At 31.7% G+C, this 24,160-nt stretch overlaps 2 protein-coding genes across 5 annotated transcripts; both read left to right on the top strand.

Annotated features, from left to right (window-relative positions):
• Positions 1 to 901: 901 nt before the first annotated feature.
• On the top strand, positions 902 to 9,640 carry LOC114178371 (calcium-dependent protein kinase 28-like). Its single transcript, XM_028064225.1, has 12 exons — positions 902 to 1,491; positions 1,646 to 1,776; positions 1,917 to 1,958; positions 3,827 to 3,938; positions 4,036 to 4,114; positions 4,284 to 4,453; positions 4,591 to 4,717; positions 7,791 to 7,906; positions 8,191 to 8,298; positions 8,421 to 8,483; positions 8,709 to 8,879; positions 9,104 to 9,640. The coding sequence occupies exons 1-12, from the start codon at positions 1,186 to 1,188 to the stop codon at positions 9,260 to 9,262; spliced, it is 1,584 nt and encodes a 527-aa protein (XP_027920026.1). The 5' UTR covers positions 902 to 1,185; the 3' UTR covers positions 9,263 to 9,640.
• Positions 9,641 to 18,734: 9,094 nt separating this feature from the next.
• Positions 18,735 to 24,160, top strand: LOC114179496 (DNA-(apurinic or apyrimidinic site) lyase 2). 4 transcript variants are annotated; one of them, XR_003603479.1, is made up of 10 exons: positions 18,735 to 19,079; positions 19,730 to 19,948; positions 20,072 to 20,157; positions 20,576 to 20,691; positions 20,793 to 20,873; positions 21,291 to 21,491; positions 21,970 to 22,130; positions 22,208 to 22,908; positions 23,441 to 23,711; positions 24,074 to 24,160. XR_003603479.1 is itself a non-coding variant. In XM_028065852.1 (9 exons), exons 1-9 carry the CDS (start codon positions 18,836 to 18,838, stop codon positions 23,510 to 23,512), a joined length of 1,881 nt encoding a protein of 626 aa, XP_027921653.1. In that variant the 5' UTR covers positions 18,735 to 18,835; the 3' UTR covers positions 23,513 to 23,799. The 4 variants fall into 4 exon arrangements, 2 of the variants coding, with proteins under 2 accessions (XP_027921653.1, XP_027921654.1); XR_003603480.1 differs by having other exon boundaries at positions 24,029 to 24,160; XM_028065852.1 differs by lacking the exon at positions 24,074 to 24,160 and having other exon boundaries at positions 23,441 to 23,799.

Raw genomic sequence — 24,160 nt, 5'->3', positions numbered from 1 at the left:
TAGTTTCTTATTATAAGATTCTCGAGAAACATTTCTTTAGATAGCTTCCTTATACCACTGTATTTCTTTGGTGTAAAAATGAGAAGACATTGTTGTATTTTTGTTGGTGAAAATAAGTCTTGAATTATCCATCATCTTTATACTTAAAAAGATCGTAACTTGGTGTAAAACTTGAAATAGATATAGTGAAATTAGTGATCGAGAGAGAATGAATTTTCTTTTCCACAAAGTGATGCCAAAATTATACTTGAATTGAAGGAAGAAATCACATGTCTTATAAAGGAAGATATTCACAAAGGAAAATATCGATGAAAGTCTTTAGATTAATTTATATTTTACGTTATTGAAGGTTTTCTAAAATCAACAAAAGAAAATATTTTCTGACAAGAACTCTAACACAACTAAACTACAACCTTATAGAAAATTAAAGAGTTATAGTCACATACTTTATTTAGAATAAAATTCAAAATATAATCAAGCAAATAAAATAAAATATAATGATTCAAAATTCACATACTTTAACTCTAAAAATAACTTTAAAAAGTCACCTTAGTTTTTTCCTAAAATCTAATGATTTAAACAAACACTTCATCTTCAGTGGTTAAATTTAAAGAAAATAAAAATGAAATCAGAGGTTCTTCTTTTTCAATTACAATTTTTTAATATATGAGGTTGTTTGAACCCATAATTTGATTTAAAAATTCTTGGGAATTACTATTATTGCAGAGACAACGTGTTAATATCTCTTTAAGGATGTTTAAACTTTGATTTTTATAAATAAAGACATTGATTGATGTTGTTGACTTGTTATAGATATTGTTAGTATTTGTATAACGAAATAGAATTAAATTAGTTTATTTAAAGACATGAAAGTAGTATTTAAAGGTTGTTTAATTTGCATTGAAGGGGTTGATCGTGGAGGGGGAGTTGATAGGGAAGGGGTCTCGTCCAGACCAGACCCCGTCCCGTTATCGCTCTGGTTCAAAGGTCTCTTTTGACCTTTCTTTCGCCTTTTTCTTCCCGGTTCACACCCGTCTCTTTCTTTGCCAAACGAATCACAAATGCAAGTGCTTTAATTACTATTATTATTATTGTTATTATAGATAGATAGATAGATAGATATTTTAACTTTTTCAAAGCTCCTCGTGATTTTCATCTTTTAAGCGTGTTCGACCGTCTCCGACCATGGGAATTTGCTATTCCGCCACCAAAGTCAGCGGCTCCAATGGCACCGCCGGCACCGACAAGAAAAATCGCAAGCGAGCCGCGAAGCCCGAATCGCCGACGGCGGCGGCCAATCCCGAACGAAACAAGGGAAGTGCGCGGCAGGTGCCGTGCGGAAAGCGCACCGATTTCGGTTACAACAAAAATTTCGATACGCGGTACACGCTGGGCAAATTGCTGGGACACGGCCAATTCGGTTACACTTACGTAGGAATCGACAAAGCTAATGGCGATCGCGTCGCCGTTAAGAGGATCGATAGGAGTAAGGTATTTTCGTTCATGGCATCGTCCTTTAAGTTATGAATCTTACGATGACGAATGCAAATTGACTCGAATTCAGTGCTTGTGATTCATTGCTGTATGTAATGTTAGGAATTGATTTTTGATTTTTTTTTTATTCTTGAATTTGAATTGATGGCAGATGGTTCAGCCTATAGCCGTTGAGGATGTTAAGCGAGAGGTCAAGATATTGAAAGCGCTCACTGGCCACGAGAATGTGGTTCAGTTCTATGATGCTTTTGAAGATGATAATTACGTGTATATAGTTATGGAGTAAGTTGCTTTGGTTGCCGTTTCTTCTTTTGTTGCTCTGTTTTTACATATATGTTCTGGATTTATGCTTTGGGAGCTCAATTATCAAATTGCGGTTTGTTTTCTTTCCATTTGATTTAAATTTTATACGTGCTTCTTAGGTTATGCGAGGGCGGTGAACTGCTAGATCGGATATTGGCCAAGTAAGTATTGTTTGATTTTGGATATGATTGCTATTTTTGTATTAGGAAACCTCAACACTTTAATCCCTGAGATTGAAAGTGTTGGCTATTCCAGTCCCTTACGTTACACAACTTATACTACAGTCCCTGACTTTGCTTAATGTTACAAAACCTTATTCAGTTTAAGTGAAAAATTTACTGGAAAAGTACTAAAACTGATGAAACATCAATATTAGTAAAACTGGTACTCTTGATCCTATACATATTGGTAAAGTATTCATGCCCTTAAAAATAGTGATGAAAATTCAACAACATACATGAGACATAGAAGAAGCATGTGTAATTAATAATTAATATAGATATATAGAAGTATTACCTCTTGATGAATTAAAAAATAGAAATTGTTCTATTTACGGATTAGCTCTAGAAAAGAGTGAGATTGATAGTACTTTTCCTATTTGTAGATGATATCAATTAATAAATCATGACTCTGGTTTATACTCTCTTGTTCTTGTTTTTTTTTTTTAATAATTATACTATGTAACAATTTTACGTTATGTATATTTAAACCATAGAATAAGACAAAAATTTAAAACTTAAATTAAGCTGTATTTTATAAATATATATCTTAAACTTAACAAATTTACTATAATTTCAATATCATGCTATACAAATATTCATTATCTATATAGTTCAAAAAACTTATATTTTTAAGAGAATATTAAAATAAAATGGGTTGTGACTACTCCCGCACTAGTCCTAGGAAATACATGGTGCCTATTTCCAAATTCAAACTCATCCGAATCAAATTCAGCTTGGCTAGACCAATAATCTGGGTTGGGTCATCCTCACCCAAGGTTGTCAAACTCTTGAGTTTACTACCTTAGAGAAAATGAGTTAACTCACTATCAAACTCTGTTCTGAGTAAACTTCGGTAAACTCTTTGAACTTGTGGTATACTCACAAACTCTCGAGTCAGGATGTGAGTTAACAAGTTATGAAATCAACTCATGTAATTTTTGTTTGATTTTCATTCCCACGATGGTAATACTATGTTAGAATAAAATTATTTGAAGAAATTAACTCCAGTTTTCACATTAGGAGCTTATGCTTTTATGAATTTATGTATGATTTAGTCATCTAGTAACAAGTTTTGAAATCAAATCAAATGTATTTTATGTTTGACTTTTCCTCCTACAATGACTATATTTTATTAGATTCAAGTTATCCGAAGAAATTTACTCCATTTTGAATTGTTTTCACACTAAGAATTTATGTTTTTGTGAATTTGTACATGATTTAGTTATCTATCAAGTCTCATCTTATTTAGCACTAATGTACTATCATAATTTATTATTGTGATTGGCTACTTTTCTTTATTATGAAGAGCAAATATTGAATTATTGATGTATTAAGAGTATTATGTTACGCATATATGTCATTAATAGACTTTTAATATTGTTTTACATGTTAGGTAAAGTCTTACCAGTTTGTGATATGGATTTGAGTCAATTTTACGAAAGATCCACGAGTTTACTTAGAATTTTGAGTTTGGCGACCTTGCTCATCCTTTTGTCTATCCTAGATAGTTTTAGAATCATTGTATCAAATACATATCGTATCCGATACATGTATAGTATTTGTGCATTATTTACCAAAGCTAATGAAACATTTTATGAATTTGGGGAGTAAAATGAAGGTTTTGTAAATTCACGGACCATTTTTCGTAGTACTTATAATCTCGGGGGCCTAAGTGGAGGTTTACACATTTTGGTTATGTGTAACTTCTGAATTTCTAAATTGAAATTGCAAAACCAGGGTTAAGAATGATTTGTGAGTCTATATTTATGTGTACCAGAACTTACTTCCTCTTCATTTGCTTCAATCAGGAAGGACAGTCGTTATACTGAAAAAGATGCAGCGGTGGTTGTAAGGCAGATGCTCAAGGTTGCAGCTGAGTGTCATTTACATGGTTTGGTGCACCGGGACATGAAACCAGAAGTATGGTCAAACACTTTACATATCTGCCAAATTTGTGTGAAATGGTATTTATACGACTAGATGCTATATGATGATTTTTTTTTTCATATTCGTGCAGAATTTTCTTCTGAAATCAACCAAAGAAGATTCACCTTTAAAGGCCACAGATTTTGGTTTGTCGGATTTCATTAAACCTGGTGAGGGAGAGTGCTCATTTGCATGACCAATTTCTTTCTTTTTCTTGTCTTCCATTTTCTGTTTCGGAATTGTTCTCCTATTTCTTTGATTGAGTTACAAGACATGCTCTTACAATTTTTATTTGAGAATTATAGGTTTCTATTGCTGAAAACTAAAAAAATCCTGCAGGAAAGAAGTTTCATGATATTGTTGGCAGTGCTTACTATGTTGCACCAGAAGTATTAAAACGCAAGTCTGGCCCACAATCAGATGTGTGGAGCATTGGTGTTATTACATACATATTGCTGAGTGGGAGACGCCCATTTTGGGATAAGACTGAGGATGGTATTTTTAAGGAGGTAGAATACATTATTATCATGTAATTCTTAATGACTATTATACGTCTGACCTTCAATTGTTCACGTAATTTTGAATATTTACAAGGGAATTGGCTAATGTTTTTGTTGTTGTGTATAATTTATGATCTGATATGCAGGTTTTACGGAAGAAGCCTGATTTCCAACGGAAACCATGGCCAACTATTAGTAATGCTGCAAAAGATTTTGTGAAAAAATTACTGGTAAAGGATCCTCGGGCAAGATTAACTGCTGCTCAAGCTCTATGTATGTATCCTATTGTTTTCTTACAATTAGAAGACTGTTTATTATGTTATTTGAGCCTTTAAGTGATATTTGTCTAAAATAAAAGTAGTATCAATGATGATGATAATAGTAATATCATTTTTTAGGTGGTTGTTCTATATAGCACCTAAAATTTAGGCATTGAATATATAGAATTCAAAATGCACCCATTTAAATGCTACTTTATTGTTAAAACTTACAAGATTTTTTGAATTTTTTATTTAAGGCTCTTAGAAAGTTTATCTCCACCAAGTGTGAAGTTATGCCCAAATCATGTTTGAACCAAAAACAATAAAGTACTTGTAGATATACCAAATTGTGTTATGATTTCATTAAAAATGTTTGAAATATAGAAAATATTTCTTTAAACAAATCCAAGTACATCTCGAACAATTATTAAAGGTAATAAAATATTTAAAACCAAAAGGAGTAACACCACAGGAAGGACTCCCCAATCCCCAAATATCATAGCAAACTAAACAAAAAATGAGACGAAGCTTGATTAATAAGACTATCAGGGTAATAGTAACAAACATGTTTTCCTAATTAATATGGCTCATAATTCAAAGTAGACAAATGCTTTAAACTTGACACCATCTTTTGCAATTTACTCAAGATGTCCTAATTGAGCATGAATCATCATTGGAGAGACCATTAATGCACATATTGATGTTAATGGATAGAGATAGTGAAGATCATGTGACTCACATCCGATACCAATCATTTGAAGGATATCCTATCTTGCTCGATAACATTATTTTTAGTGAAGTTAAGGTTAATATCAAGGGATTGGGTCAATCAGGAAATAGACAATAACTTATAAGAGCAATTAGCAATATAAAAAATAAAGTCAACAGTAAGGGATGGGAAGGGTTGGGTAAAACAGAGTCAATAAACCAGTGACCAAGAGACGGTGATTGAGAGAGACAAGAAGAAGAATTAATTACCAATACGTGCCACTGAAACAATGCTACTAGTGGATTGACATGTCTCACCATTTGATATAGTTTTCCAGTGTTATTGAAGATTAATCAATTGGGAATGTAGGAGCATTAAGTGACTTTGCAGTGGAAGTGGAATGGTTAGACCCATTCATCTTCTGTATAGATATAGAACACTTGTCTCAGAATTACATGTTTTGTACATAACCTCACACCTGGTAGGATAAACTTTTTAAAATGATATCAGAAGTTATTTTAATGAGGTTTGTTGAATTTATCATGCAACCTGTTATTGGATCCCTCTCTATTCCCACACTCAATGTTCTCAGCATGAAAGAGTGTGTTAAAGATCTCATATCGACTAGTGATATGACCAAATTATAACATATAAGTTAGATGCAGATTTTATTTTACTAATTTAGTTTTTGTGAGGTTGTCTTAGTCTCAAAGTCCACTTCTAATAATCGTTAATATATAAATTAGAATGATACCAAATATTGAATTCTACTATGTGACTATATCTTAAAATTTTGCTTTTATCTTTTTCCACTAAGATCAATTTTCCTTTTAATGTTAAGTAATTGCTCAGTTATTTGTAATAATTTAAGTTATACATATTGTCCTGTTGTTACGAAAATCCATTTTTCTTTAAAGGTTCACTTAAATTTATAGATGTAATTGAAAGACTTTATGTAATTATGTAGCATTGCACTATTTTATCAGCCTGAGAAAGATATAAGAATTTGTATGAGAGTTGGAGTGTAAGATATACCTGGAGTCATAGCACTGAATTCAGCTTCTACACTACTCCTTGCCACCATAAACTGCTTCTTGCTTGTCCAAGTGACCAATACCTTGTTATTGGATCCTAACATCTCATGACTAGCTGTAGCCCTAACGCCCAGGTGGTATAGCTGAGCATTAGTACTGTGCAAAAGCTGCAATATTGGTGACCCAGACCACTAGTTTCAAGAGACATATTGAAAGGAGACTGGTAATCAGCTTGTGTGTTGAACCAGTTTCAAGGACTTTGTTAGTTGATCTTGCTCTCAAGAAAGGTCTGGGGACTTCTTTTATAATAACCAAAATCAAACCTTTGTGCTGTTCATGTTGATATAGGCTATACCCTCTACCACTTTTTGTTTGATGAATCTAAAGAACTTGATTCTTGCCATCCAGCCCTTTAAGTTGCTATCTTTAAATAGGAAAGTTTTCTCTTCCTTACTCATGTTCGACGGTGTCCCACACAGAATTCTTCATAACCAGAGTGATTCGTTGCAATTTTCACTGCCTCCTTATTCCATTCAGATGACTCTGAACTGCAGAACTTGAAATATGCCTTCGTTGTCTCTTTTGTCTACCATCTCAAAGCCTATGTTTTTCTTCCCTTACCCTAGTTTCAGTTTAATCACATTGATGTTATCAGGCATCTTGATCTATATGATATTAGATTCCGATGAATACAGCTGCACACCATGCTCTCTATTTCTTTGGTTATCTTTTCCGTGGATTCCATATGTTGCTCCATCTCCCCAAATTATGGTCTGGTTGATTGAACAAGTTATACAAACCGGAAACAGAAAAATGAGAATTTAGTGAGATTGAGCGGAAGAGTATAGGTTAATGTTCTTGAGAGAATGGGGATGCAACTGTTCCTACAGTAGTGGTTGTTAATAAAAAAGATAAACTAAAACGAGATATTTTAGCATATATAATAGCTTGAAGTTTTGAACCTCTAACTGCTTTCTGCCCTAAGTGTTCAGCCATGCTAGCTTTGCTGAATGAACTCGGCAGTTTTACTGAAGATTTTTTTACAGTTATATTGAGTGAACATGATCTATGCTGTTTCTGGACAGTGGTAATGCTATATAAACATCACTTTAGATTATATAGAGTCTCAACTCAACTTGCTTTTGTGCCACTTAATTTAATCTAACTATTTTGCACTAAATGGAATGCAACTGCATCATGTCTTTAGTGTTGTTCAAGTGGCATTATCTATTCATGGAATTTGCAAAGTCAAACTGTATTATTTTATCTACTATGCAACCCACTTTCTTAACTGAAGCTTTCCCTAATGTGTAACTGTTTTTGATTAAACTTGATAATTCCAGCACATCCATGGGTTAGAGAAGGAGGAGAAGCATCGGAGATTCCTATTGATATATCCGTTCTTAGCAACATGCGGCAATTTGTGAAATATAGTCGATTGAAACAATTTGCACTCAGGGTAAGAATTAGTTCTTGACTTTTCATGACAGAAGGCATGGAACTTTTTGACATCCAGCTTTTCTGACAATTGATTACTGTCGGAATATATGGAAATATCTAATCATATTTTAGATTATCCTTTAGAATTAGTTTCCCTATTTCTTCTTTCTCTCTTTGGATTAGCTACCATATTTCTTAATCAAGATTTGTTTCCTTAATTAGCTAGGATTATGATTTGTATAAGGTAAATGCTACTGGTTTGATGATCATATGAAACACATAATTTCAATAATTACCCTGCAGGCATTGGCTAGCACACTTAACGAAGAAGAGATGGCTGATCTAAAAGATCAATTTGATGCTATAGATGTGGACAAAAGTGGTTCTATTAGTTTGGAAGAGATGAGACAGGTAGTGTTTAGTTTACTGTCTTTGTAACAAACTAATATCTAAAAACACCACTTATCTATTGGTGAGCGAATTATTCCCTTAAATGTTTCCTTATTTTAGTCTAAAGGGAAGATTTTGTGCAGGCTCTTGCGAAAGATCTTCCTTGGAAGTTGAAAGAACCACGTGTACTAGAGATATTGCAAGCGGTTAGTATATTTGATCTTTTACAAGAAACACATGTAATTTTGTTTGCTAGCTGCTTCTTCTCAGCCTTTATTTCTACGTCTAAAATTACAGAGTTTCTTTGGTAATTGATGAAATTTCTTTTACTTCTATGAAGATAAATGTCGCTTCCCCAAATTACTCTTTTCCACTAATGCTGCTTTATCTCTGGCTTGCAAAAGTAATATAATTCAAACTTGTGTTTGCAGATAGACAGCAACACTGATGGGCTAGTGGATTTTAGTGAGTTTGTGGCAGCTACATTACATGTGCATCAGTTGGAGGACGACTCTAGCAAGTGGCAGCAGCGGTCACAAGCTGCTTTTGAGAAATTTGACTTAGATAAAGATGGCTATATTACTCCAGAGGAACTTAGAATGGTTGGTATCACAACTTTTGTGAATGCCCCAACACGTTTATTGCGAAACTCTCGAAAGGATTCAAAATAGTTCTCTTTTAGTTTTTGCATTCTTATAAGTTTATGATATTTTTGGGGAGGGCTGTCGCTTCTCGGTTTTAGGCGGTACACATTTGTACAGATAAACGTCTAAAACAATTAAGTTAACGTAGTTGCTATATCTAATATTCCTTCTTGGCTTTTCAGCATACAGGCATGAGAGGCTCCATTGATCCTTTGCTGGAGGAAGCTGATATCGACAAAGACGGCAAAATCAGCATATCAGAGTTCCGTAGGCTTCTAAGGACTGCGAGCATAGGTTCTCAAAAGGTTTCAAGCCCACCTGAGTATCAACGCAAAATCTAGAACAGCGGTACTTCCGAGGCAGATAAATTTGGAGATGCAACCGGAGTTCCACTTTGTATCTTTTGTGTGATTGTGCTGAAGCTCTTAAGAATATCTCTTTTATGCAAGTTTTAATCACTCATCTGTGCTGACTATGGTATCCCCTTCACGGTGATTATGTCCACAATTTTACGAGGACTACATCAAGACGTGTTTGGTAGAGTTTATGTAGACCGTGCGTGGATTGGCTTCAAGCGTTGCGGTTTCAGCAGTATCATTTATGCGTGGATTGGCTTTGTAATTTGTAACTATAAATAAAATCTTCTGGCCAAAAATGGAAAACAAAACACTATAAATGATCATGAAATGAAATATGAATCAGATTCTGTTCCTTCTCAATGTTTTTCCATCTCTAATTTTTTTTTCCTTGCAGAAAGCGAATGCACCCGGTTGATCTTGGTAGATACTAGTAAAATAATTGTATAAATTTGGTATACTAGTGTGATACCGTACTCTAAGAATCAGCGGGAAGTGGTGTTAACAATGTATTATGGGGTAATACCGTAAGGGAGTGGTTGATGTCTTTGATGACTTGCCTGTGCTCTTAGTTTATATCAGTGATGTGACAGGTTTGCTTTGGTAATATGCATTTTACGTGCATATTTTGTTATAAGGTCACACACAGGTTTGCTTTGGTAATATGCATTTTACGTGCATCTTTTGTTATGATGTCACAGGCTTGCTTTTGTAACACGATAGTAGTCTGAAACCACACGGATGAATTAGTTTATTAAATTAACAAAGATCGAGTTACTTTAGAAGTGGAAAAATAATAATGATTGTTTTTATGAATCATAACTTAAATTGAATAATTTAATACGGTTATTATTCCTTATTATTTTTTATTATCTTCGCTCTTGTTTATTTCTGTCTGTATGTAATATTTTCTAACTGTTGGTGTATACAACATAAAGTATAATTGCATTAAAATTTACAAAGATGATTTTGTATTATTTAGTAAAATTATTCAGTAATACTATTTTGAAATTAATTGTATAAATTAACTATAATTTTCAAAAATTAGTTATTTTGTATATTTTGAAAATTATCTCTGATTTTCAAAAATTAGTATTACATTCTAATAAATTTAAATTTATTTAATGATTGAAATAAGAAGTTTATTTATATAAGTGCATAAAAAATAGTAGTTTTAATAGTAAGCTAATAATCATTTATGATCTATAATATAGATGATTGAAACAATATCAAACTATATTTAATATGATTTTGTAATTTTTTTGACATAATTACATCGGTATATATATGCTGGGTGTAAAAATGATAATTTTGGAATGCAAAGTGTACTAAACAATTACCAATCCATAAATATATGATAAGAAATATATGATAAGAAAGTGGTAGGTTTAGAGAGGAATTGTCTGTTTAAAACGTTTAGTTTTCTGGTAGACGAATTGTCTGAGTTTACACAGAAAATGGTTGCGCAAGAGCGAAGATTTTTGCCTACGAAACCTTGGCTGCTGTCACACAAAATTTGAGTTTGAGTGATATTCACAAGCTAGGCTTGGGAGGTTTTGGCCCTGTCTACAAGGTATAATCATAATCGAGAAGCTTTTAATTGGTTCGTGATGGTTCATGTTTTCTCTGAAATTCAATCCAAATTTTGGATTCAACGACTTGATTTTTTCAGTATTTGACTTTCACCCTTTTGGGTGAAAATTCTGAAAAATGAAAATGCTCTCTATTGTATTTCACGTGTTTGTGATTAGTGGGATTTGAGTTTGATTGTAGGGGAAGCTGAATGATGAGAGAAAGATTGTTGTGAAAGAAGTTATCACACCCTTTAAATAAAGGGAAGAAATAGTTCGGAATATGGTGAATTTGGTGAGTATGTTGCTCATAAAGCCTGATGCTAAAAATAATGTAAAGAAGGGAGATATAGAGAGTAGTGCAGAACTCTATGTTCATGTAAAACCAGCTTTCGGAAGAACCTTGAGTGATATTGTTATGTGGTTGTTTTGCTCCTGTACTTGACATACTTCAAATGGGTTGGTGACTAATTAGTTTTTGTTTTTTTCATTGTAAGTATGTATAATGTTAATTTAAGAGTAAAATTGTGTTTAAATTTGTATTATATATATATATATATATATATGTCTGAATGGTTTTTATATTTTAATTTTTAATTTTTAATAACTCTTTTCAATATAACAATATTGAAACTCAATTGTTTTTTTTTATTGCATTATTGGCATTAACAATCTAATGTTATATGAACTACTTAATTGAATAAGAACGATTATATGTACAAAATTTAATGTAGAAGAAGACATATAATTGTACACAGAAAAATATTTAATGGAATAAGAATTGTTATATATACAACATTTAATTTAGGAAAAGACATCATTGTATTCAGAAAAACACTTAATTGAATAAGAACGATCATATGTACACAATTGTTTTTTAGAAGAAGACATATAATTATACACAGAAAAACACTAAATTAAATAAGAACAATTATATGTACAAAATTTTATTTAGAAAAAGACATAATTCTACACATAAAAAACACTTACATCTTTAACCATTGAGTATATGAAACAATTCATGAAAATTAATAGTGTATTAGGAGTAACCCATTAGTGTTATTAGAATTACTCCATTGAACAAGCACGACCAATTAGTGTTATTAGAACTATTTCATTGAACACTATTTTATATTTTAATTTTAATATTTAATAACCGTTTTCAATATAAGAATATTGAAACTCAATTGTTTTTTTATTGCATTCTTTCTTGGCATTCACAATTTAATGTTACATTTTTGACATATTAATTTATGACAAACAGAAAAACTAAATTATCTCTCGTAACAGACTTAATTCACTTGCTCCTACCAATAAAAAATACTTATTTTCAATAGACTGACCGTTTGCAGTTTGAAATGGCTGCACTAGGTATAATATCAGAATTGGATCCAAAGCCACATTTATACCCCGAAACTAAAACACAAGTGCAAAAATACAATAGGGAGCATTTTCATTTTTTAGAATTTTCACAAAAAGGGGAAAAGCTAAATACTAGAAAAAATCAAGTTGTTGAATCCAGAAGTAGGTGAGTAAACATGAACCAATTAAAAATTTCTCTATTATGTTTATGATTTATTCCTTATACCTTGTAGACAGGACCAAAACCTCCCTCACCTAGATTGTGAATATCACTAAAATTATTGGTGACAGCAGCTAAGGTTTGGTAGGCAAAAATTTTCTGCTTTTTGCGCAGCCATTTCCTGTAAACTTAGACAATTCGTCTACCAAAAAATTAAACATTTTAAATAGACATTTTAAATAGAGATTTTGAAGAGGATATAGAGGATTTTGAAGTGTTTATGTGAAAAAAAAACAGCGAATGTGACACTTCTCGTCCTATGCATTGCTGGCGGTTTGTAATGAGAATGAATGTTTATGATTCCCAATTTCAAGCCCATAAACCGAAAACAGGAATGGGAAAAATAGAGAAGTATCAACAAAGTTATGATCTTATCCATCAAGAAAAAGAGATGAAAGCGAAGAGGAGTGACTCTTAATCCTGAAATCGTAGCCCTCTTTTTTTAATTAAAAAATCAAAATTTTAATTCCATGTCACATAACATAACAAGTAAGTGGGTAAAAAAAAAAAAAATGGAAGTTTAAAGTATCATCTCCCTCAAGGTGCGGGTGGTTACAGAAATACATGCTAAGAAAGTGGTATGTTTAGAGTTTAAGGTGCGGGTAGTTTAGGTTGGTTTTCACTAAGTGTGCATATATACTAAGTGTGCAGGAAGACGTAGCGTACTCTTCCACATCCAAAAAGTTTGGTAAAGAGCATGAACACCAAAGGAATATGAAGCGGTGCAGACAATCCGAAGGTAAGGTTTTCCATTCATCTTTTAACAAAACTAAGATAGATAGAACTGATTAAATCCGATGTTTGTTCCAACCGTGATCAGCCATGGATGCACAGATACGTTGGGAGATGAAAAGACATGAGATAGATATTCGCGAGAACTTTAAGGAGAAAAAGTTTGATGCAGTTGGAACTCAGCAGTTCTATGCCGAGGGAGCAGTAGAAGACGTGTATGCTTATGAGGATGATGCAAGGGACACTAACCTAGCGTTTGGTCTCTCGATGCGTAGCGCAATGGTAACAGAAAATCCTTACGTAGCTGCAGGATGCGTGTTGTCCATGTTGAGTAGATCATGGGCCAAGCTGGGGCCGTGCATTGGTGAGACCTGTGCTGAGAAGGGTATTAGATTTATAAGAGTCAAAGTCCCTTCTCAAGCAGAGCGTTTTATTGTTAACATAGATCACTCGAAGAAATTTACAAGGAGCGAGATACTGATATACCATGGGTATTTCATTCTTCTGATCTTGAAGAATGTATCCAGCAAAGACTACGATGCAGTTTTTACCAAGCATATCAATGATATGAAGGTTGTAGCAGGTTATCCAGAGGAGAAGGAGATCCGGCCGGTGTTCAAACTGAAAATGGCAAAAACTGTAAACACAATTCTGCGGTCTGATCGGCAGTTGTGTAAGCAGATTATAGAGTGCCTCCTGGAAGAGAGGGAGCGAGAAAAAGACGTAGGAAGGATTGCAAATTATGTATTAGAAATCATGGCATGGAGTGATTTGAATGCGTATAAGTGTATACACGAGTACCTTATGCTCACATCCTCACCGGTGTTTATTCATGAGGCCGTTCAGGCGGAGGTACGTCCATTGATGGAAGCCTTTGCGATGATAGCCAGATGCAAATACCCACAATTTTTTGTTTACTATGGGAGTTCTGAAGATGTCGGAAAACTGAAGAGGTTTAGGTTTCCCTTGCTGTCGACCATTGCAAAGATGGTGCAAGAGAAGACTAGCTCCTCTACTGCATTCCACTTTGTTATACCACTGACTGGAGAACAGGTAAAGATTGCAACAGAGCTTGCAGATTACCACATCAAGACAGTGAAGACAAGACCATTGGAAATGCCCTTCAAGTTATCCTAGAATATTTTTTCTAAGGTTCACAATTATTGGGTGCGTGTAGTAGGGAAGGGCTCCATTTCCCATTTTTTAAGAATAGTTTAATTAGTTGTTTAATGAATGTTTGCAATTCATTGATATCTTTGGTTAATGCACATCACCTTTTGAACCACTATCTCTTCTCTCTACCTATATTCTCGTAAGTCCTTGATTCAGTGGGTGTCTAAGATTGTGCTATGCCAATACCCGGTCCAACTTTCTGGAGATGTAGTCCAACTACAAGGTTGAGTTCCCACCTGTTATAACTGTTGAGATATATGGTAAACACAAATATAGTCTCTCTGGGTTATATATATAAATATATATTTATGGATTAAAAATAGTCGATCCATGGATTGAATTATTCCGGATTGAGTTAAAAATGGATCATCACCTAAGGTTCAATAATAAAGAAGGTAGAAATGTAGGACCATCAAGAGGTTTGTCTAGAACCCGTCACTCTTGAAATAGTGCATAATAGGCTCTAGATGAACAAGAATGAGCAATTTGTCCAAGATGTGTGACTCACCTTCAACTTAGCAATTCGTGGGTAAACAAAGTCAGGTTGCCTTCGATCCACATTAAAAAAAAAAACTAGATTTTTTTCAATCCAATTCTAACCTGACTCAACTCGGACTAAACAAACTTAAACAAAATTAACTCATATCTTTACAAATATAATGAGATGAGATCGCCTAAAGTTATGTTCACTTAAAGGGAACTCTTCAAAAAAATTAAAAAGACATAATTTGAGAGTAAATTACCTGTTCACTTGTAAGGATTTGAGAGAGGAAAAAAAAGGAACAAGGGATTCCATTATTTTTGTATCTATCCTCAAATGATTTAAGAGTGATTTGAATAAGATTACCATTATGTCCTCAATTTATTTTTTTTCTTTTCTTAATTCATGCTAGTCTACTAATAATGTTGCATAATTATGATAATAATATAAAAAAATATGGCTTTTGAAATTACGCTTAGAACAATAATTAATACTCCAAAATTTTAAATTGTTTATGAAAAAATGTTGAAAAAGTAAATATATTGTCTTTTTTTATTAAAATATATCTTTTTTAATTTATTCTTTTAAAAAAAATTATAAAACAAAGTTAACTCATTTAGATATAATTTTTATGCTATGTTTGGATTGGAGTGTGAATTTGAGGGAGTAGATTTGCATTGATTTGAATTGATTTGTAGGTAAAAATGGAGTTGTTTTGATTAAGCGAACTATGGTATGATTTGAGTGGAAAGTTTATGAAAATTTGTGTAATAAAATTTAATAAATTATAATTTTTAATAGAGTAAATGGTATGATTATCATTTTACCCTTCAATGTAAATAGAAGAAATGATATTAAAATAAAATTAAAAAAATTATTTAAAATTAGAAAAATATAATTTATTAATATCATTAATAACTTAAAATAAATTATTATTATTCTCAATGATAACTTAAAATAATTTATAATATAGACTATTTAATTTATATCTCCACATTTATTTAAATTTATTTATTTTATATAATTAATTCATTTACAAAAGATATTTATTTGAATAATAATATTAATTATTATTATTACATAATACCAATTATTATAATAATTAAAATTAAAATTATATATATATATATATATAATATAGAGTATTATCCATATCCATATAATTAATATATAATTATTATATATATTTTATTATATAATACTAATTATGTAGGAACCTATGCAGGGTGTGAAGTCAGGAATCTTTCCTGCATACGTTCACAGAAAAAAAGAAACTAATAAATATAATAAATATAAATAAATTAAATTGTTAAAAAGAGGGACAATAAATTAATTTTAATACAATGATCTGGCTTTCTCTGTACATCTCTTTATTTTAAAGAGTGCCAAATTTTACAACTCACATCACATGCAAATCCACACTCACAAATCAGTGCAAACAAGCAGATCCAAACGCGTTTTCAAGTCACTTTCCATCCGCCTGAACAGTACTCATACGGATCCAAACACAACATTAATTTATCGCATCAATCAAATCAATCACAAATTTTCACAAATGTTACTCCTAAATTCACTCTCGTTCACCTCCAAATCTTTTAAAATGAACAATATAAACTTCACCCTCTAATCCAATCAAATTAATTATCTTCCTCTCCTCCAAATCAATCCTCACATGTGAACACATCCCCTAATGGTGTGTGTGGATTGGAGTGTAGATTTGAGGGAGTGGATTTGTGTTGATTTGTAAGTGAAGATGAGGTATGGATTTAAAAAAATAGTACGATTTGAGTAGATATGAATGAAAAATTTGTGAAAGTTTATGTATCATGTGATTGGTAAACTTTAATAAATTTTTATTCTTAATAGATTAAATTGCATGATTACCATTTTATCTTTTATGTTGTGTTTGGATTTGCATGAGTACTGTTCATGCAGATAGATAGTGAGTTGGATACGTGTTTGCTTCCACTAATTTGTGCTGATTTGAGAGTACGGATTTGCACATAAATTGTAGATTTTAGCACTCTCTAAAATGCAGAAAACACAAGGAAAAATAATTCATCACGTTAAAATTACTTCATTGTTCTTGTGTTTAATAATTTAATTTATTTATATTTATTACTTTCTATTATATATAATAATTATATATATATATATATATATATATATTTAATTCCTATTTTTTAAATATTAATAATAATTAGTATTATATAATAATAATAACATTATTATTATTATTATTATTACTTAAATAAATATCTTTTGTAAATGAATTCATTATATAAAATAAAATAAATTTAAATAAATGTGGGGATATAAATTAAATAGTCTATATTATAAATTATTTCAAGTTATCATTGAGAATAATAATAATTTATTTTAAGCTATTAATGATAATATCAATAAATTATATTTTTCTAATTTTAAATAATATTTTTTATTTTATTTTAAAATCATTTATTTTATTTACATTGAAGGATAACATAGTAATCATACAATTTACTTTATTAAAAATTATAATTTATTAAATTTTATAAATCACATCATATACAAATTTTCATAAATTTTCCACTCATATCATATCCACTCAAATCATACTATATTTTCCTTAATTCAAACAACTCCATTTTTATCTAAAAATTAACTCAAATCATGACAAATTAACTCCCTCAAATCCACACTTCAATCCAAACACAACATTAATGTAAATAGAAGAAATAATATTAAAATGAAATTAAAATCGTTATTTAAAATTAGAAAAATATAATTTATTGATATTATCATTAATAACATGCAATAATTTATTAATATTTTCAATAAAAACCTAAAATAATTTAAATATACACAATTTAATTTACCAAACAAAAAATATAATTAATTAGATTTATTTTAGATTTAATTTACATTTAGATTTATTTTATTTTATATAATTAATTCATTTAAAAAAATTAACATGTAACATATTACAAAACTACATTTATTTGAATTTTGTTCCTAATTAATAATAATAATAATAATATAATTATTATAATAATATTACAATTATTATATAATAATAATAATTATTATTATTATTAATTGAAAATAAATAATAATTATAAATATATAATTATTATAATATATATTAATAGATTAAATAACATGGATAATTACATAAATTTAATAGAAGCAAGTTATGTATTAGGACCATCTGATGGACTAAAATGAAATGGTATAAGATTATATATGAGATCATTATCGTCCTTTGGAATGATAGTGAAGTGCAAACACCCACTGATGGAGAAGACTAGGAATTCAAAACTCAAGATCTGGACAAAACAATATTAAGATATTTCATAACCAACTTTTTTCTTGCATATCATCAATCTTCTACTTCCACCTTCACCTTCACATCAACCCCATCTTCTTTTTCTTACTGCAACCCCTTCATTCAACCAACCACATAAAGCAGGTGCGTCACTCTCCTACCACAACTTTCATTTTACCTTTAAAAATACATTTTAAATTTATAATCCCCTGGAATACTATTTTATTTTATATTTTAGACTGTATAATTCAAAATTTATTTTTTTATTTTAAATTGTATAATTCAAAATATAATATTATTTTAAATTATATAATTTAAAGTGTAAAATAAAAAATTATTCTGGATCGTACAATTTAAAACATAAAAAATTAAATTTCTGTATTTTTTTATATTCTATATTATACATTTCCCAAACTGTTTTCTATTATGTAAACCAAAATTAAAGAAAAAATGAAATTTTCAAATGTATGGAGGTACAGAAAGAAAACTATGAAGGTGGAGGAAGAAATACTAGTATCAAGTCTAAGCCTAAATTAAAAAAAAAAAAATAGTTAGCAATATTTGGAATTGGGATACTTTTGTATTTTCTTTTTAAGAAAAAATTGTTGAAGAAATAAACTCATATGCAATTGCGTATAGCTGGGGAGGAGAGAAGAGGAAGGGGGGTAAAGAGAAGAAAAGAAATTGAAAATCTAAATTGTAATGTGTGTGAATGAGAAGAAGACAGAGTGAAAGAATGAAGATTGTGAGTTACAACGTGAATGGCCTGAGACAGCGCATATCGCAGTTCGGGTCGCTCCGGAATCTGCTAAATTCATTCGACGCCGACATCCTTTGTTTTCAGGAGACCAAACTTCGGAGACAGGAACTTACGGCGGACTTGATCATGGCCGACGGTTACGAATCCTTCTTTTCCTGCACCCGCACCTCCCAGAGGGGCCGAACTGGCTATTCCGGTAACCCCTCCCCTCTCTCATTCATTCTTAAAATGCCCTACTTAGTTTCCTATTTTTTTTTTTTCCAGAGTATATTATTGCTTCTTTGGTTTTTATGTATCAATGCTCATTAGCATATCAAATGCGTACTTTTTTATTGTTTAAAAATATATTGATAAGAAAAATATGTTATTAGCACACTCTTTTGAACTCTCTCTCTCGTGAATTAGAATTGATTAGAAATCACAAAAATTTACTGGGTCACACAAGTAGTTAATTATTCTGTCCTGATTTTTGTAATTTTCAATAATTTTTTATCAATAATAGAAAGTGGAAGAAGAGGGTATTACTTCCTATAGAAAATTACAAATTATGATACCTTAAGGTTGGTTCTAGTTTAAGGGCCAGTCTCCACCATCATGGTGAGACAAGTTTCTAGCTTGTTGGTACCTCACCTTGTCTCAAACAGGATTGCGTAAAAGGAGGAAACTTGTGGGAAACAAAAAACAAAATTACATTATCATGATTGACACTTACTTGATAAGAAGTGAGACTCCACAATTTTGTATTTTTTAATAATTTTTTTAAACTGTAAAGAACTTCTTTGAAAGAGTGTGCTACAAAGTGTCTAAATCATACTTCTGAGGTAACATATTGTGTTGTGTGTGCAGGCGTTATTACGTTTTGTCGTGTAAAATCAGCATTTTCTAGTAATGAAGTGGCATTGCCACTGGCAGCAGAAGAAGGCTTTACTGGACTTCTGGAAAACTCTCAAGCTAGCAAAGATGAATTGCCGTTCATGACAGATGATCTAAAGGAATTTTCGAAAGATGAGCTTATAAGTCTTGATAGTGAGGGGCGATGCATTATCACGGATCACACACACTTTGGTGAGTACACGGGAGGGAAAAAATTGAAACCAGTTGTGTGAAGCATGATACATTAGTGTGATTAGAAAAAGAAGTATATATTTTTTTTTGACGTATTGAATACATGTTTTCAATTCTGTTCAGTTCTTTTCAATGTGTATGGGCCTCGAGCTGCAAATGATGACACGGAGAGGATTCAATTTAAGCAAAAATTTTACAGCGTATTACAGGTATTTGGAATGTTCATATGTTAATGGAATCCGTAAATTATTCAACCAAATTCAGAAGTTAATAATTAGAATGTATGTTTGAAAAGTTTGAATTGGTTCATCCAATTGCATCATTGCTAAGAAAATTTGACTGGAATATTGTCTGTCCATCAGAACGTGTTCAGAGCAGAGCGAAGTAACTATAAAGCTAGTTTTTAAAAGTAGTATATTACTATTTATTTTGTTTTACCTGTAAATCAATATGATTCAGTGAACACTAAATATCAAAAGAAGAAAATCTACTTTTAAAAATATAGGACATCAATATTGTAGTTTATGTTTGATGTTCATTTCTTGTGCCTCTGTTAAGTTTTACAAAACTGAAACTTTCCATTTCTCTTGTTTTCTGGTTGATTGATGTTGATAGTCTCTTTAATAGAAAAGATGGGAGTCTCTCCTGCATCAAGGAAGGAGAATATTTGTTGTTGGTGATCTCAATATTGCCCCATTTGCAATTGATCGATGTGATGCAGGACCTGATTTTGAAAATAATGAGTGAGTTTACTACCCGAATTCTATGAGGCATCTTTGGTGGTATTAAATCTCACATGCTAATAGTTGTCTTAATTTTTTTTTTCCTGAATTTTTATATGTAGATTTAGAAAATGGTTCAAATCAATGTTAATTGAAAACGGTGGTAAATTTTGTGATGTCTTCAGAGCTAAACATCCTGACAGGTATGGATACTCTGTATTTCTAAATATCAGATGTGATCTGTAGGTTTCTCCTGGAAAATTTAGTGATATTGATACTTAATCAGCATTATTATTTTTTTTATGGGAATTTACATCTTTAATATGGGATTATATTATTTTTACTTTCATATTGAAGTAGTCTTTTTTGAAATTCAGACTACAAGAATTTTTTTTTCTTAAATAATGAACTATGTTTTAACTTTTAATCTTATATTTAGTCTTTTGTCTGACACATTTCTCTTCCATGCGGCTACTGGCTAGTAATGTACCATCCTCCATATTTCCGTTCTTGTCTTTTCAAATGTTACATGGTGTTTTCAATATTATGGGATCACACCTTCAATATGACAAGTATTGATCTTCTTAAATTATATATGTACACTTCGAGATTGTATGCAGAAGGGAAGCATACACCTGTTGGTCGCAAAGTACAGGTGCAGAAGTATTCAACTTTGGGAGTAGAATTGACCATATTCTGTTTGCCGGTTCATGCCTACATGATTCAGATGACCTGCAATGCCATTGTTTTGTAAGATGTCATGTCAACGAATGTGACATTATGACACAGTACAAGCGGTGTAAGCCTGAAAGCATACCGAGGTATTATGCAAGCCTTGTATGTGGAATCCTAAGCTCTTTTGCCTGTGAACCTAGGTGGTTATTTTTATGATGTAAATGTCATGTACTTTGTGAAACTTAACATGCCCTTGTGTTTTGGATCATTTGATATTACACATTTATGAAATTTGCAAAGATGGTATTGCTCCTTTCATAACTTGTTTTTATTTTTCTCTTTTCATAGTTTTCCTTTGTATTCTATTGAAAATTACACGTCGATTAAAAATAAGGTCAATTTACAATATATAAGTGAGTGCAAACCTCACCTTACAAACTGATTTTTAAGGTTGAATTAGGCTAAAAGTCCACTTCTTAATTTTAATAGACTTTTTATTTTGTTTTGAACTCATAGTGTGGTTATTCACCTTTACTCTGTTAAATGGCTCAATATTTGGATGCATATGTGCTGCATGTGTCTTCCTCAAGGTTGGGATATAACTTAGTTGCATGATCTGCTCAGTGCCCATAGGTGGAAGGAAGGGCGCAGCATTAAACTGGAAGGATCTGATCATGCTCCAGTTTTTATGTCTTTACATGAAATTTCTGAGGTCGCTCTGCACAGTACTCCTTCCTTATCTGCTAGATATGTTCCCATGGTTCATGGCATACAGCAAACTCTGGGTACCAAACATCGTTTCTTCTTTGGATGAGAGTTTCTTTTTATACACAATTTTTTGTTTACGAACCTTCTCTTGCAGTGTCAGTGTTGATGAAAAGGAAAGTTTCTGAACAAATTAAATCATGCAAGATGGCACATGAAGACATTGCAATGCATAGTACTTGTGAGGGAGAAGAACCAGCTAACAAAGCTGCTTCATCTGCAACCAGTCCAAATGAATGTCGATTTCTTCCAAGACAGGTTTATGAAGGTAGCATTTTGAAACCAAATGAACTTTCCAGAGGTTCTTCTCAGGAGGCTGTTTCTAAATCAGTGAATGAAAGTGAAAAATCAATAATGCACAAGTGTAAAAAACCCAACAAAAAAGCTAGAAATAGTCAATGGTCCCAGCTCTCACTTCGGTCATTTTTCCAGAAAAGTACAAATCTTGACAATGACATCAGTTGCTCCTCGTATACTGATTTCTCAAATAGTCAGGATGAACCTTCTCTACCCAACCCTCAGTTACATGAAACTCCTACAGTTTCTGATCACAGTATCAGTCCCAGGCAATGTTCGTTGGATACTGATGCATATGATCAGGATTTAGCTGGGTCAAAGGATAGTTCCACAAAGGAAGAAAAGAGTAATGTGGCTTCATTAGAGTGGCAAAGAATACAACAGTTGATGCAGAATAGTATACCTATTTGCAAGGGCCATAAGGAACCTTGTATTGCTCGGGTAGTGAAGAAACAAGGACCAAATTTTGGCCGCAGATTCTATGTTTGTGCTCGCGCTGAGGTAATCTGTTTCCATTGAGTGGTTTTAGGCACTGATTATGCTTCTTACTCTGACAGTTATTTTTCTGCATTGAACTCTAGTTTTGTGAGGAATCAACTCAATCCATCTGTCAATCTAAGGACTTTAGTCACCTGTTAAAATTAAAACAATATTGATCTTTTAGTTGATTTCAAGGTTGTCAAATTCAATAGTTTATGAAAATTTATTGATGATTAGTAAACTAGATTCGTAGAGTTTACCATGATGCAGCAATTTAGTTTTAGGTACTAAATTGAAAGGTCATATATATTAGGACCAAAATGAGGATTCAGTCTTGTAAGAGTTAGCATACTTGCACCATATAATAAGTGAAGAAAAATAATAAGCATTACTTGTTTTAATGACCTATCTTTGAGCTTGTCACGAGTATGTACGGGTTATGTTATTATATTTTTCTGTTTGACCTTGTGTTTTTTGGGTTTGTCATTTCTTAATTTGAGTAACACCAGCCTACGTAATAGGTGGTAAATATTAAAGTGATTTCTACTTACAGGGCCCTGCGTCTAATCCTGAAGCAAATTGTGGTTACTTTGGATGGGCTTCTTCAAAGTCTAGGAATAAATAATGGAAGAGAATGGATGATTCCATAAACCCTCCTCGTCCAACTTTCTTTCATAACGACTATGTGGATCTAAAATACCAGTTTTGCATGATTATGATCATTACTGAGTTCCTTCAAGAATGTCCACCCTCAAGACAAGTACTCTTGTAGGGTTCTCTTCTGTTGTGTAAAATCAGCTGTTGCAACCATATATGTAAAAGAGGTGTGTTAGAGCCTACAACTCCCAGCAAAACTTTCTTTTATTGGTATTTCAGATTATAAAATTGTGAATGAAGCTTATTGGATAAAAAGTCTGACCCATATAATTTTATGATTTTGAACAAATTCTGACCAATACAAAGAAATCAATACGCAGAGTATAAACTTTTTTTTAATCTTTGTTCTATTTTTAAATAGAGAAAGACAGCAAGATCAATTTGATACAAAGATTTGCATTATAATTATGTCATGAAATTATTATAAGATAATCATTTCAATATTTACAATAATTATTGAAATTTACAATTTTAATAATCCAAGGAGAGAGCTACTGTACTGCAGAAAGTGAATCTTGACAAATGACAGGTTTGGCCATTGAGCTAGAAAGGGTGATTGATATCAAAGCAATGGATAAGCATTATAAATACTTGGGTCTTCCAACAACTATTTCAT

This window comes from Vigna unguiculata, chromosome 3, assembly GCF_004118075.2.
Source record: "Vigna unguiculata cultivar IT97K-499-35 chromosome 3, ASM411807v1, whole genome shotgun sequence".
NCBI classification, from domain to species: Eukaryota; Viridiplantae; Streptophyta; class Magnoliopsida; order Fabales; family Fabaceae; genus Vigna; species Vigna unguiculata.
Note: the sequence above shows the minus strand (reverse complement) of the source record. Positions and strands in the feature narration are given on the sequence as shown.

Coding starts and splice junctions, on each gene's coding strand:
- LOC114179496 (XM_028065852.1), top strand. CDS start 18,836: ATGAGAAGAAGACAGAGTGAAAGAATGAAGATTGTGAGTTACAACGTG. Junction 19,080..19,729: donor GGGCCGAACTGGCTATTCCG/GTAACCCCTCCC, acceptor TTGTGTGTGCAG/GCGTTATTACGTTTTGTCGT. Junction 22,909..23,440: donor ATGTTTGTGCTCGCGCTGAG/GTAATCTGTTTC, acceptor TTCTACTTACAG/GGCCCTGCGTCTAATCCTGA.
- LOC114178371 (XM_028064225.1), top strand. CDS start 1,186: ATGGGAATTTGCTATTCCGCCACCAAAGTCAGCGGCTCCAATGGCACC. Junction 1,777..1,916: donor TACGTGTATATAGTTATGGA/GTAAGTTGCTTT, acceptor CGTGCTTCTTAG/GTTATGCGAGGGCGGTGAAC. Junction 3,939..4,035: donor ACCGGGACATGAAACCAGAA/GTATGGTCAAAC, acceptor ATATTCGTGCAG/AATTTTCTTCTGAAATCAAC.